Source organism: Anser anser, assembly GCF_964211835.1.
Source record: "Anser anser genome assembly, chromosome: 6".
NCBI lineage: Eukaryota > Metazoa > Chordata > Aves > Anseriformes > Anatidae > Anser > Anser anser.
Window position 1 is genome coordinate 16,575,418 of NC_139726.1, and position 13,147 is coordinate 16,588,564.

Here is a 13,147-nt window from a genome sequence, read left to right on the forward strand (position 1 = left end):
TCTATGAGACGTTACATCACGTAGCACTCCATAACCATCACATTCAAGTGCCTTGCAGCCTTTTAGGTATTTATCTTTACACCACTACTTGGCACAGGTCATGTCCAAAACAAATGGATGGTTCCCCCCATAGGTGGTGGGGAAAGAGTCGGGCAAAATCCTCCCAGGAGTCACCTCAGCTCCCCACTCACTGGATGAGCCCCTCTCTGCCTGTCGAGGTGGAGGCAGTCAGTATTTCCTAATAAAAATCCTCCCCAAAATACAAGTTGGTGGGAGGGAGGGAAATAAAAAGGAGAAAGGTTTTGCCTGGAGCCACAGCGCAGAGGAGAGGCAGGACCACAACCCAGCAGCCGGGGATGCCCATCTCAGAGGGGCCCAGCCCAGAGCCTGCAGCACATGCATTATTTCCAGACACATTTCTCTCACTGATCGGATTTGGAACTGACAAAGCATCTCCTACTTCAACAGTAACCCTGCTGACACTGCCAGAAACAACATATAACCATTATTGAAATTATTATTGATATATCATCAGAAAACTGAATTTCTTAAGAAGACCTACCAAAACTGCTGCAAGTAGGGAGTGGACGCCCTGATCCTACAAAAGTCACTCTGACTGCTGGCTCAAGGACAAAGACCTTGTTTAAGATGTAGCAAAAGAAATTTCATGATCTGAGGAGTAGCTAAAAAATAATATAACCCTGAAGCTTAAAATTTCTGTTAGGAACCCCGCTGAAAAATAAATTCATAATCATTTTCAGATACTCGCTTATTTAAAAAATAGTGATGATGTATTGATATAAGCTTGTGAGTTTAAAGCAATTATCTCAAGTTCGCCGAGAGTTCAGACGAAATCAAAACAGGCAGAGCTGCACTACATCTCTGCTCTGTGCCACTGAACTGGAGCCCAAAGCAATCGGGCCCCCTTCTCCCTCTTCTCCATCGTTGTGACTCACAGCATGCTCCAGAAAGAGATAATATTATTCCTAGAGAGAGACTGTATCTCCAGTGTCTGCTGAGAAGTCCCCTAACTAACGAAAAGAAACTTGAGCTGCTAATATTTATTCATAATATCATGCTTTTGCACACACAGTGATGCACAGGGCACACACACACGCACAACTTTTTTAACTGGGGGAAAAAAAAAAAGAGTTAAGCAGAATTCAGCCCAAAACAAGAATGCTGCATAAAGGGCAATACCTCTGCAGGAATGGTCCATCTTGTTGTATTTGAAGTACCCGCTTTTGCACTGGCAGAGTGCAACCCCATCGAAGTCAGTGCACTCAGAAGTCTCCTTGTCACATTCGGGGTCCTTCTGCTTGCACAAGCTGCCAACTGTTGGGAGGACACAGCCAACAACAGCACATTTCTCTCTGAACACACCACCATGCACATTTGCTTTCCCCAGGCATTGCATTCAGCTGATACACTACTTTCATCTCTCTTTTTTTTTTTTTTTTTTAACAATATTTGTTCCACTATGAGACAGTCGACATTACAACACGTCACAATTTCTTGCATATCTACTGCCATTTGTACAGGAAAAGAGAGTGGGTGAATAATAAATATTTCAGCTTGGAGGCAGAAGGGGAAATTAAGAAGAAAAATTTGTTTTGGCTCAAGCTGAAACACATCCTCCCCCCGAGACAGTTCAACAAATCATTTTTTAGGTTTATATCTAGCAAAACATTTTGCTCAGCCCAAAAGAGATTCTTCCATTTCAGTATCAAGCCCTGTATTCTTTTCACTTTTAAACCATGGAATCTGTCCTTTCATTTATCTTACTTTGAAGTGATGTTTTACTCTAAAAAGTCAGATTTGTTGAAATGAGCATTCAGCAAAACTGGGGGTAAACAACGGAAATTGTGTCACCAATCTACCTATTTTACTGGGAGGTAGAATAAATGGAACCAACAAATGAAAACGTTTTCATGAGAAGCAGGAGCTCGTATGGAGTATGTGCCACTCACCTGGAGCTCCCCTTTTGCAAACCCCTCCCTGCTGGGCGCACCATCGTATTGTTTGATCTCACATCTTTTCTTTAAGTACTTACACAAGAATAGAATTTGTTGCTTAGTAATTTTGCTTATTTTAAGCGAGGAAGTAGACTTTACCGGAAGCATTGTAACTGAGGTAACCACTGATTATAATTTGAGCTGGTTCACTAAAGTCATTTACATTGATTCAGTCCACAACAGTAGAGTGTGGCTTTAAAATACAGCACGTTAAAATGAAATCCCACATTGGATTTCTCATCTCCATGTTTACTTTGCCAGAACGACCAGCCAAGGCTTCCCACCTCACCCAAAGTAGCTGCTGCCACCGACCATCCTCACTCCTGGCATCCCACCAGGATCACTCACAGCTACATCACCCCTCTCATTGCCTCAGGAAGGCAGGATCAGGAGGTGCAGGGCATGGGGGCAGCAGCGCCACTGGGGCCAAGCCTGGAAAAGGTTCTGCCCAGCACTGGTGGGCTTCTCCTTCTGCACGTTCAGCAGGTGGAGGACTTGGTACAGAAATGATTCTTGGCCCAAAAACTCCAAATGGTGAACAACTTTCATACCCCTCTGTTTCCCCAACTCACAGCCACGTGAGCAGTTTAAAACATCATCTTCAGATGATTCCCATTGAAATGAGACTAAAACTTTCAGAGGAGTTTTGCTAAATGCCAAAATCTTCCTCCCCCTTTTATGAAAGGAGCCAACCAAAACGTGTTCCCCCACCCTCCCATCACAGTCTGTCCAATGCTGTTTACCTCTGTGGAGTGGTTTCAAGCTGGAGATCAAGTGGCAGGAATCGGGGGGAGATTTGCAAGCCCGAATGTAGCTTTGCACGCTGCCGACAATGTCATAGAAAGTCACGTTGGATGCTAAAGAGAACGTGGATTGCACTGAAACATGCACAAAATTTGCCTCCCTAACAGAAAACAAAACAAAACAGCCCTGAGTACCACGGGTCAGTCTGATTCCATTGTTAGTACATTAACAACCTGCTAATTATTAATGCAAGCAATGTTTAACACAGACACAATACCGCGTACAGACTGAGAAAGATGTGCATCATAGCAGACCTCTGTCTCACTTTAAAGGCAGGACAAACTTGCACACAGAGAGGCATATTTGGGGCTGGATGAGGTGCTGGGTGTTCACTGTGAAAACAGCCACAAACCCACCCTGGGCAGCACAAGCTTTTTTCAGGCTGTTGCTCGGCAAGCTATCCGCAACAGCAGTACCAGGAGAGATAGCTGGGGTGCAAAGGCATTTCCCATGCCCTGCACTATTGCTGGGCTTGATTTCATTAAGTACAGCACCACCAGGTCTGACTCAAAATGAGGACCTCAAGCTGATCACCCCGAATACTCGGGCAACTGTTGCTGTTTGTCGCTCTTCCTCATGGCCCCTTACCTGGTGGCTTTGACTGTGGAGTGGTGGTACCCAGGCAAGCCTGACAGCGAGGCATCCAGCTTAAAGGAAGGAGAGAGCAGCTGTGAGGAGAGAGCAGCATGGCTCCGAGCAGCCCCCCTCACCCCAGGACAGTCCCCAGACACAGGCATTTGCTTTCCCTTTGCAGCAGAAGCAGTGCTGGCAGCACCCAGGTAGTTCATCCCAGCGCCCCACTGCTTTTGCTGCATCTCTGAACCACCTGCTCCTAAAAGAGCTGGGATGAACTGCAGCCAGGAATGGCTGGATGAACTCTTGCACGCAATAATCTGCCTAAATAATGCACAGGGATGTACATATATCCCCATCCCCGGGGTCTTTTTGCAACGGGTGAAGGCACAGCATAGGGGGAACCCACCATCACACCCAGAGCTTGCTCTGAACTGACTGTGGTTGCAAAAGCATAGCTGGGAAATGCTGCTGAGAGCACCGTGCGTTCGGCTGGGCTCTGCTGCTGCCCTTCATCCCATGGGATTTGGCTATGAGCGAGCTGCCACCAGCTGCAGTCCGAGCCACCACAGCCGGCAGGCACACGGGAGATTTACAGTGAGTGTTGTGAGCCCCAGAGTCACCATTCCAACGTCTGACCTCGGAGAAGCATTAACACCCTTTAGAAACCTGGGAAGCTTTAGAAGCTCCCACCACACCAGGATGGTTCAGCGATTAAAAGGGCTAAGCCCAGACCAGAGAGCCTTGTGGCTGCCTGTCCCAACCGTACGAGGAGCGCTGCCACCACCCCAGCAGGGGCACTCACCATTGCCAGGATTTCACCCTCCACTTGCTTGAGATCTGCGTACTTCCCGTGGGTAACGTTAGGTTTCAGGGGGACCTGGCCGATGAATATTCTTACTGAAATGGAGAATAAGGTGAGTTAGAACACGTTCATCCTTTCTAGAAACCAAAGCTGTTTAAGCAACACAGGCTCATTTAAAAGGACCTCTGAACACAGAGAGGGGGAAATTTTGTGGCAAGGTGGTTTCAAGTGCCAAAGCTAATTTATAATAATTCAGGTTAGATGCAGCAAATCTTTTATCCCTCCCTCCAGTGGAAGGAAAGCAAACCGACAAGTCAAATTGAAGCACTGTAGAAAGGACATTTTCTCTTTTTAAATTGTTGGACAGAATGAGCAATGACGTTTGAAAGGAGGCCCAAAAGATGCATTTTTCCATGCTTAGATTCAGACTTGATTCATGGCAACAGAATGCAATAATCCAAGTTGTTCAGCCTCGGAGAGATAATATCCCTAAATCTTGTATTAAGTGCCATGAGATACTCAGTGGAAATGAGAACTCAGAGCTCAAGTTTTATGTTCCACCAGAAAAACAAATACAGTTGCAGATAACATTATAAAGCTTCCAATTCCTTCCCATTTTTTCCCATCCACAGAGTCTATCTTCACCACAAATTTTGTATCAGACAGCTCTAATGTAACAACTCCTGGTAAAAATGAGACTAGAATCACCTTCATGGTATTTGCATAATCTGCCCATATACCGGTCCAGGGCACAACCAAAACAACTCTCTAAATTAGAAGCTGACACATTCCTACAAGAAGAAAGGTTTCAAAACACCCTTCAGGGACACCTCAGTCATGCTGCTTAGCAAAATGTCCATGCCTTTAAACCTTGCTGATTAAGGGTCAGAAGAAACTCCAGCAAAACAAATTCCCCTTTGCAACAGAACACTGCAAGTCCTTGGGATTCAAGACCTTTATTAGAAAGGAGGGAGCCAGAACCTGAACCCATATAATAACTGTGCTGCACAGAAAACATGAAAAGTAAGAAACAAAACCTTGATCTTACAAAGGCTTTCACGGCTCTTAATTTTATGCACGTGGCTGAGCCCACTGAAGTCAGGTTGTACAACAGCCCTGCTCACTGCTCTGCTTTGGGGTTGTAAAACACATTAGAAACAGAAGTGGCACATCTGTCCTTACTAACAAGCCTGAGCTCACTGCTCTGCTGGTGTGCTTTTAGGGCAGGCCGAGAAACTCTTACCTATCACTGCGTCTGGTCACGCGTTGGACACTGCACTTGTGAGAACGCTAAAGGCTCTTGTAAAAGTGGTAGTTGGGGGGTACCTTGAGCTCTGAATTTGTCTGAGCCTAGGTTAGTTTATTTTAGAAGATTACAGGTAATTATTTCCATCTTTTTCTCCCTTGTTTTTTCACTTTCATTTTCTTACCCAAATTGCACTTTCCTTTTTCCAGCTCATATCCAAGAGGGCACTGACAGACATAGGAGCCATGGGTGTTGTTGCAGGTGGCCAATGCGGGACAAGGGTTGGAAAGACATTTATCCACATCTACAAAAGCAGGGAAAAAAAAAAAAGATCAGCCTATAGTTACAGAATCACAAAAATCAACAACTGTTATGCTAAAAAAGATCAACTTGGCTTCTCTCCTGTGACCCCCTGAGCATTATCAGATGGTTCATTGTATCATTTGCACTTACTGTTTATCCTGTTTTTAATTATTCTGCTGGAGCTGAAAGATTAAATGCAAAACACTTTTCTCTTGAATATTCATCCAAAAGCCCTTGGGAACCAGCGTTGATCCATGTTAATATTAACGCCCAGCAGCACTGCTCCTCTGCAGAGCTCAGAACGCTTTTCAAAGACAACCAACGCTACAGTTCTGGATGAGGACATCGAACAAGGGACCAGCAGGCAGAGTTAGACACGTGGGCAAGGGCTCCTTCCCAAAGTCCTGGTAAGCCACCGCCTGCTGGGTGTGCAAGGGTCTGGGGAGCAGACGCCATCTGGAAACACGGTGCTTCAGGGAATTAATGGTGGCAGCCTCAGAAGCTTTTAAGCAAGACAGCTCAGACTGCAAATTCTGAAGATACCCAATATTTCCCTTTGAAAAAACCAAAAATTTAGAAAATGTCTGGTCAAAATGGCTCCTCTCACTGTGCATACTGCCTGCAGGAGCACAAGCACACGTCACAGGCGTGCAAGGGCAGAGCGTGGGCAGGACGTGTCAGTGACAGGGCGCTACGAGACGAGCAGGACGGCTCACGTACCACTGGTACGTATCTGCTTTGCAGTTCCTGCTCAGCGCTCTAACAGAGGCGGGAAGGTTGGGCTTTGTGGTTAAAGCACAAAGCACAGGGGCCACAAGCTCACATGCACTATTTGTGACACCCCTGCGATGCCCGTGACACCACGCAGCCCCCGCAGCCCAGACAGTCCCGAGCTGACCCCTGCCTCAGGGCAGCGACTGGGGATAATCCCCGTGCCTTGGGCAGTCTGGCAGGGCCATCTCAGCATCATCGAGAGGGCGACTTGGTGTCTCTGACCTGAGCAGTCAGAAGCAAGTGGGTGTATTTTAAAACCTTTGCTGTTGCTTCCCCGTACTTCGGCACGCACTTTGCGTGGTGGGGCTGACAGCAGTTCCTTCTCTCGCAGCAGCAGATGCCCATGTACAAAGCATCCCACGAGGCACCAGGAGGATATTTTTCATTCTGGCAAATGGCAAAACTCAGTATTTAGAGGGAAGAGTAACTTGGAAAGCATATGAATCACTCTGTAGAATGGATCCATTACGTTAGTTTCTGATTTAAAAAAATCCCCTACAGTTTTGTTTTGTTTTTGGTATGAATCCATACCTATAATTAAAACCAATCAGCCCAAGAAATAACCTTTAAATGCTTAATTACTTGTAGAATATATACTACTGCCAATATTGCACTGAGATTAATGCAATTAGTACACACAGTACCCTACACTGGCATTAGGGTCAGCCTCCTGAACTTTAAATGCAGAATCGATTTCCATTCATACAAAACAGCTAAATATATTTACTTGAGAAGATAAGGAGCCTGGCAGCGGTGATAAATGAAAACCTTTGTTCCTCCACAGGGCTTTTCTCCGCTAGACTCCTCGCAATGTGCTGCAGTTTGCCACTGCCACCTTCTGTACGCTCCCTCATCCCGAGAGCCCCCACTCCTGCTCAGGCAGCAACCCTTCAGCCGCGCTGGGAGACGTCTGCTCGTGCCAAACCTGGGTTCTCCGGGGTGAACACTGTGCCCGAGCACAACCCTTCCCACCTCTAATATCACTATGGATTCACAGAACGCTCCTGGACCACAATGTAATTAAAAAGCAAATCTGAAATGGTTGAATAAGATGTTTCTCGGCTTCTCTTTGACAATCTCGGTTGCCACAACGTGCTCAGCAAGACCATGGTATGTAACATGCTGGGAGAAGTGACAGGCCCCTGACGGGTTGGTTATTTAGTGAGATGGGGAGAGACCGGCCATAGGTCGTGATAACAGAAAAACTTCCAACAAAAATACTGCGTGCTGGCCAACTGAGTGCCTTTTCACCCAAATAAGAGAGAGATTGGTCTATTCTTCAGTTCTTCATGACAAATATACAGTGCATCCTAAGCTTACCTGGAAAGCCAATCAGCTTTATTTTTTTGAAATTCCCAAATTTCAGCTTAACATTTCCATCGGAAACATTCACCAAGATGTTCATCTTTTTTTTTTCTTTTTTTTTCTCCCAGCAGCTCAGCATGATTGCTAAACCCTTATCTTAAAAATACCAGAACGGAGACAGAATTCTTATTCCCAAATGCTGCTGAAAACAGACTTGTCATGCACACATAAGTAACCCTTCAAAGACCCTTCAAGTGGGACCCAGCTACTGCCGGCCCCACCACTGATGAGGACCATTAGACACATTACCTGTTGCTGGAGATGTCCTCACGCCAGCTGTGCTACTTGGTGGAGGGATGGTGGTGCGTTTGGTAGCAGCCAAAGTAGTTCTTATGCTCACAGTGGTCTTAATGGTTGGAGGGACTTCAGGAGAACTTGTAGCAGGCACATTTTCCTTGGCGACCTTACTAGGTATTGCAGTGGTGAGATCCGTAGCTTCTGTCCTTTCACCAGGGGTATAAACGTGTTTAGTGGCAGCAGGTGTTTGAGCTCTGTGGGTTTTCGTGGTGCTAGCATCAGTTGGGGTTGGCCAGCGGCTGGCTGATGTTGTCAGCACAAGGGGTTTCACCGTGGTCAATGCTACTGCAGGGACGATGGCACTGTGGCTTGTTGCACTTGGTGAGGTGCTGAGGGGAGCATCTGTCAGCACTGCCCGCGGGGCTTCACTGGCTGTGGTGAGCAGCGGCGGTGCCTTCCCAGCGGTGCCCCCCTGGGAGGTGGCGGCTCTCGGTGAGGTGCTCTCTGTTACCACCGTGGGAGCAGGCGTGGATGCAATGCGGCCACCGAGCTGCTCCACGGGCGTTGTGGGGAGCGGGAGAGATGTGGTGGAGGTGAAGGTGGTGGTGTTTGGGGGCTGGTGAGTACCACCATGCTTGCTGGTCTCTCTGGGTGAGCTGCCAGCCACGGCGGCCGTGGAGGGCACACGCCTGACCGCAGTCATAGCTACGGGGGTGCTTATTCTAGCCCTGTCGCCGGACTGTGAGATGGATGATGGTGATGAAAACAGAGGCAGTAACGATGATAATGAATAAGATGAGGAAAGCAGTGAGGAAGTGGACAAAGAGGATGACAAAGCCTGCAGAGGAGCTGAAGATGCCATCACAGAGGACGACAGCATCTCGGGTGGCTCTGATGTTGCCAACAGGTAAGTTGTTGGCGGTGTTGATGTGAGCGAGTGATGCAGCGGTGACGCTGAGGAAGAGGGTGGAAATGCTGATGAAGATAGAGATGATCTGCCAGTGGGCAACACCTCGGAGTCAGCGTCGAAGAGAGTCGTATTTTGTGTGTTGCCTACAGAAGCAGAAGTCAATGGCTGGGAAGAGTGCACCAACAATGGCTCCGTAGATGGTTCAACAAAACTGCCATTGCTGGATGCGTTGCTCCTCCTGTCCTGTGCCATGGAAGATTTTGATGAGTCAGAAGGGTTTGAAATTTCTGAAAAAAAGGTGGAACTTTCGGAGGAGTCAGCAGAGGTGCTGCTATTTGAGATAGACAGGAGGGTCCTTTCTCCTCCTCTGGTGTACGTGGTTGAAATGTATGTGCCATCCGTATGAGAAACTGAGGTCCTTTTCTCAGCATCGAGGCTACTGACTGGCTGATGGCTACTTGAAAAGCCTGCAGTAAAGGACAAAATACATCAGAATGACAGAATAAAATTAAAAATATTTTGATATCATATTAAAACTATGTGATAAATACATGAAATGTTCTTGTCTATAAATAGGCCCACACTCATCTAAAAGTTTAAAACACAATCCAAGTGTGGCTATTGAATTAGGAGTCTTCTGCACTCCTTAGCTCATTCTAAAACGATGAACTCTACCAGACACAAAACTCCCATGAAACGTGCAGGTTTCTAAAATAATCTCTTCTTCCAGTATTGCTTTTTTAATGTGATTGAGCACTTATCGTTCTGTGATGTTTTGTGGCAAGCTAAGCAGGAAAACCCATCTGCTCTTTCTATCTCTCATTATTTATAAAACTCATATAAAACCCTCTCCCTCTTATCCTTCTTTCCAAACTAAAATACATCCATCTTCTTAAGTCGGTTTGTTTTTAGACACAGTGAATTCCATGCCTCTGTAGGATGAAATTATTACATTACGTTAATTTTCAGCTTATCATCATCCCATTGACTGAAAACTTTGCAGTCAGGAAATCCTAAATGAGTAGCACAACAGTACACAAAAATTCAGATTATTTAGCATCAAAGGAGCAGTCAATCTTATAATATGAATTTCAGGATGTACATATAATTTCAGCAATCACTAAAAATTAAAGAAGAGGATATTAAAATTTCAAAATTTGGTGTAACTCTATTACTGACTCTTTAATTTATACTGACCTACAGCATGAAACGCTTCTGAAAGCATTACCCACAACAAACCAGTTAGGACGCAAAAAAAAACCCACGACCATCAAAACAGGAGAGTTTTCCTGCTACTGCTCAGGCTCGGGGCTTCACTTCTGGAATGAGTACCCTGCCAGGAGAGACCTGGCTCTGAGGCCTCTGTTTGTGTCAGCATTTGGAGACATGAGAACATCTCCCAGATGTTGCAATGCCACGGGTGGCATTGCACATACCAATGAATGAGAGCTTTGAACACAACATAGATAAATGCAAGACAATGGGAACCCTCTTACCCTCAAAAAACACACATGTGGACACACTAACTTACTTGTGAGATCATTTTGGAAAGATGAATCAGTGGCTATCTCGGAAGAATGTGTGAAGAGAGTCTCTGTTGCGAAGCCCGCGCTGCCAACTGAGGCATTGACTGTCCCACTCTGGTCTGCTGAAGCCGGCCAAATCGGCTCTGAAAAGCTGGCGGTCTCTGTGTAGGAAGCGGAGCTCTCTGTGCTATGGGCCAGATCACCGTTTGTCACCTGCGTCCCCTCTCCACCACCAGCTAACGTGGCTGAACGGTACGAGGGATCGGTGTAGGGGCTGGAAATCTCTTCCTCCATACTCAAGCTGCTGGGGGAATGATGGCTGCTTCCCACAGCTGAAATAGGATTGAAAATCGGGTGTTAGATTTTACCACCACAGATCAGACAGCACTCTTGAGCTCTATAGCAATTCTAGTTTGAAATGCAGATTAATAAAATTGCACATATAAATACAGATTAAACACAGATTAGCTAGTCCTCACATATCTGTTACCTTAAATACGGATTTAACATATAAAGCGTACTCCAAGCGAAGAGGAGTGTTTAAATATACAGGCACAATCAGCACCCTTAGAGTCACAGTGGCATATTTAGGCTACTTATAATTGTCACCCCAACCCAGGCAGGTATTAGATGTCTCCTGTAGCAAGAAGATACAGGACACATTCCTGAGACTGCTTCTGTTAAACACCAGCAGCTGCAGACACATAATACCAATGAGCTGAAGCACCATAGCTTGTAAATAACATCCACAACGCCCACAACAGCTCTGAATGGTGTTGGTGGAAACATCAGCACATGGAAGAGCTGGGGGGAGAGGGAAGGGGGCTTTGTCCTAATTCAGCCACGACTGTGAAGTTCAGAAAGACTCACTGGAAGGTTCACCGGAGGCTGAGAAGTAGGTGGAGACTCTGGATGAAAGGGTGACCTTGGGCTCTGTGTACCGTGCATAGTCAGAGGAGACGTGTCCCCCTCCAGACCATGCTGGGAAGGATGGGAGAGGGCCAGAGTGGGGCTCTCCGACCGTGCCCGGGTGGGATGTGGGGCTTTCCACTTCTGTGCTCCATGTGCCATGGTTAGCTTCATCCTGAGATGTCCCCTCCCCACGGGTGGAGAGCACGGTCAAGACATACGTAGTCTCAGTAGGAACATCAGAAAGCCACCGCCCTCTCTCTGGAACTGCAAAGCAAAGATAGACATACATACATATATTTATTATATTATTATCCCTGGCCAGGGAGTGCAGGATGTGCTGGCTCTGGGAAAAAGGCAGAATTTTAAATGTAGGGAGAAAAATATATAAATAATAATAATAATAATAATAAAGATGCTTGAAAACTTCATGCTGGAATATTAAGAGCTGTGCAGTAGGAACCCAGCTGAGTTCATGCTTGAGTTCAAACACTTGCTCTACGTACATGTGGTCCTGAGAAGCTGCCAGGCTGTCTGCACCCTGGCAAGAGAAGTGTTGCCTCAATGCAGAGGTGAATAACTCACCAGCCCTGCAATGCTCAAGCTTCCTTCATCAAAAACTGGGGTTATTAATATGGAAAATCTAGCTTAAAACCAGAAAGCAAGGGTAGGAACTTGGATGAGGGGCCCTTCGTGGCAAATCAGGAACCCACACAACCCACCTGAAGCACTTGGTGAGGATGAAGGCACCAAAACACCAGGAGGAAACACGGGCAGTGGCTTTGTTGGAAGCTCAATGAGGTCAGCATTGCTCTGTGAAATCTCTCTCTGCCTCCTGGGCTCTGTCACTGAAGAAAGCAGAAGGACAATGTCCAGGGAGCTGGTGCTGGCTTGAGCAGGAGCAGAGCTGCCTGTGCTGGTGTCCACCATGGGCTCCACAGTCCTCTCCCCATCACGGGTGGCTGTCACGGAGCTGGGCATGCTGGTCAGAAGAGTATCAGGCAGGCTTCGTACCCTGGCTGATGTTATAGCTCCTTCGGCTGGAAAACGACAAAGCAAAATGGGTTTATACATATTAAAATATAAGCAGATAGGCACACCCTCTTCCCTCACCGCCCTCAGGAAGGTACAAGGTGGGAGAAGATTTAAACCTGGAGAAGATGCCAGTTGCAAAGACAAGCCTTTCCAACCTGAGGATCGGGGAGAAGGCTGCTCACAGGACGGCACCCTGAAGAGGGCACCAAAAACAAGGGGTGGGAGCACTGGTGTGCTCACCGACCTTCCACACTGCTCCAGTCTGTCCTGTGTGCCCCATGATGCCCGTGGCAAAGTGAGATGGGGCTACAGCACCCTGTAACTCCCTGGTACCTGAAACAAAGCACGGCTGTGCTGGACGGGATCCATAAATATTGCATTCGTTTGCCTGGGTGGAGTCAGGGCTGACCGGCCTTGTCTCCCACACAGCCAGCAGGCCTGCCGTGAAATGGTGCTACCTCAGAAACCACAATAAAGCCGGGAGCTAGGCGGCTCATTGCAATAAGGCTGGGCTTTTCTGGTGACTATACGCAAAAATTAGCTAACGTTCACTGAAACATTCCTCCGTAACACCTGATAGCATTGTCCAGCACCTTGTAACGTCCCCTCACTCCTCCACACAGCGGGTATTTGAGGCCTACGGGG

The 13,147-nt window shown here is 46.8% G+C and overlaps 1 protein-coding gene across 4 annotated transcripts in view; it reads right to left on the bottom strand.

Moving 5' to 3' along the window:
- The window catches only part of HEG1 (heart development protein with EGF like domains 1), a 45,237-nt gene that overhangs the window by 13,037 nt on the left and 19,053 nt on the right, over window positions 1-13,147 (bottom strand). For 3 of the 4 annotated variants that reach the window (XM_083840640.1, XM_083840641.1, XM_083840642.1), the window contains exons 8-16: window positions 12,190-12,507; window positions 11,429-11,734; window positions 10,564-10,890; window positions 8,135-9,499; window positions 5,628-5,747; window positions 4,198-4,292; window positions 3,408-3,466; window positions 2,759-2,919; window positions 1,201-1,335 (exon numbers count right to left, since the gene is read on the bottom strand). In XM_083840640.1, coding sequence (XP_083696766.1) covers window positions 1,201-1,335; window positions 2,759-2,919; window positions 3,408-3,466; window positions 4,198-4,292; window positions 5,628-5,747; window positions 8,135-9,499; window positions 10,564-10,890; window positions 11,429-11,734; window positions 12,190-12,507 — 2,886 coding nt within the window. Of the gene's footprint in view, window positions 1-1,200; window positions 1,336-2,758; window positions 2,920-3,407; window positions 3,467-4,197; window positions 4,293-5,627; window positions 5,748-8,134; window positions 9,500-10,563; window positions 10,891-11,428; window positions 11,735-12,189; window positions 12,508-13,147 lie in introns of those variants that run through there. The other variant, XR_014585728.1, reaches the window with a different exon arrangement.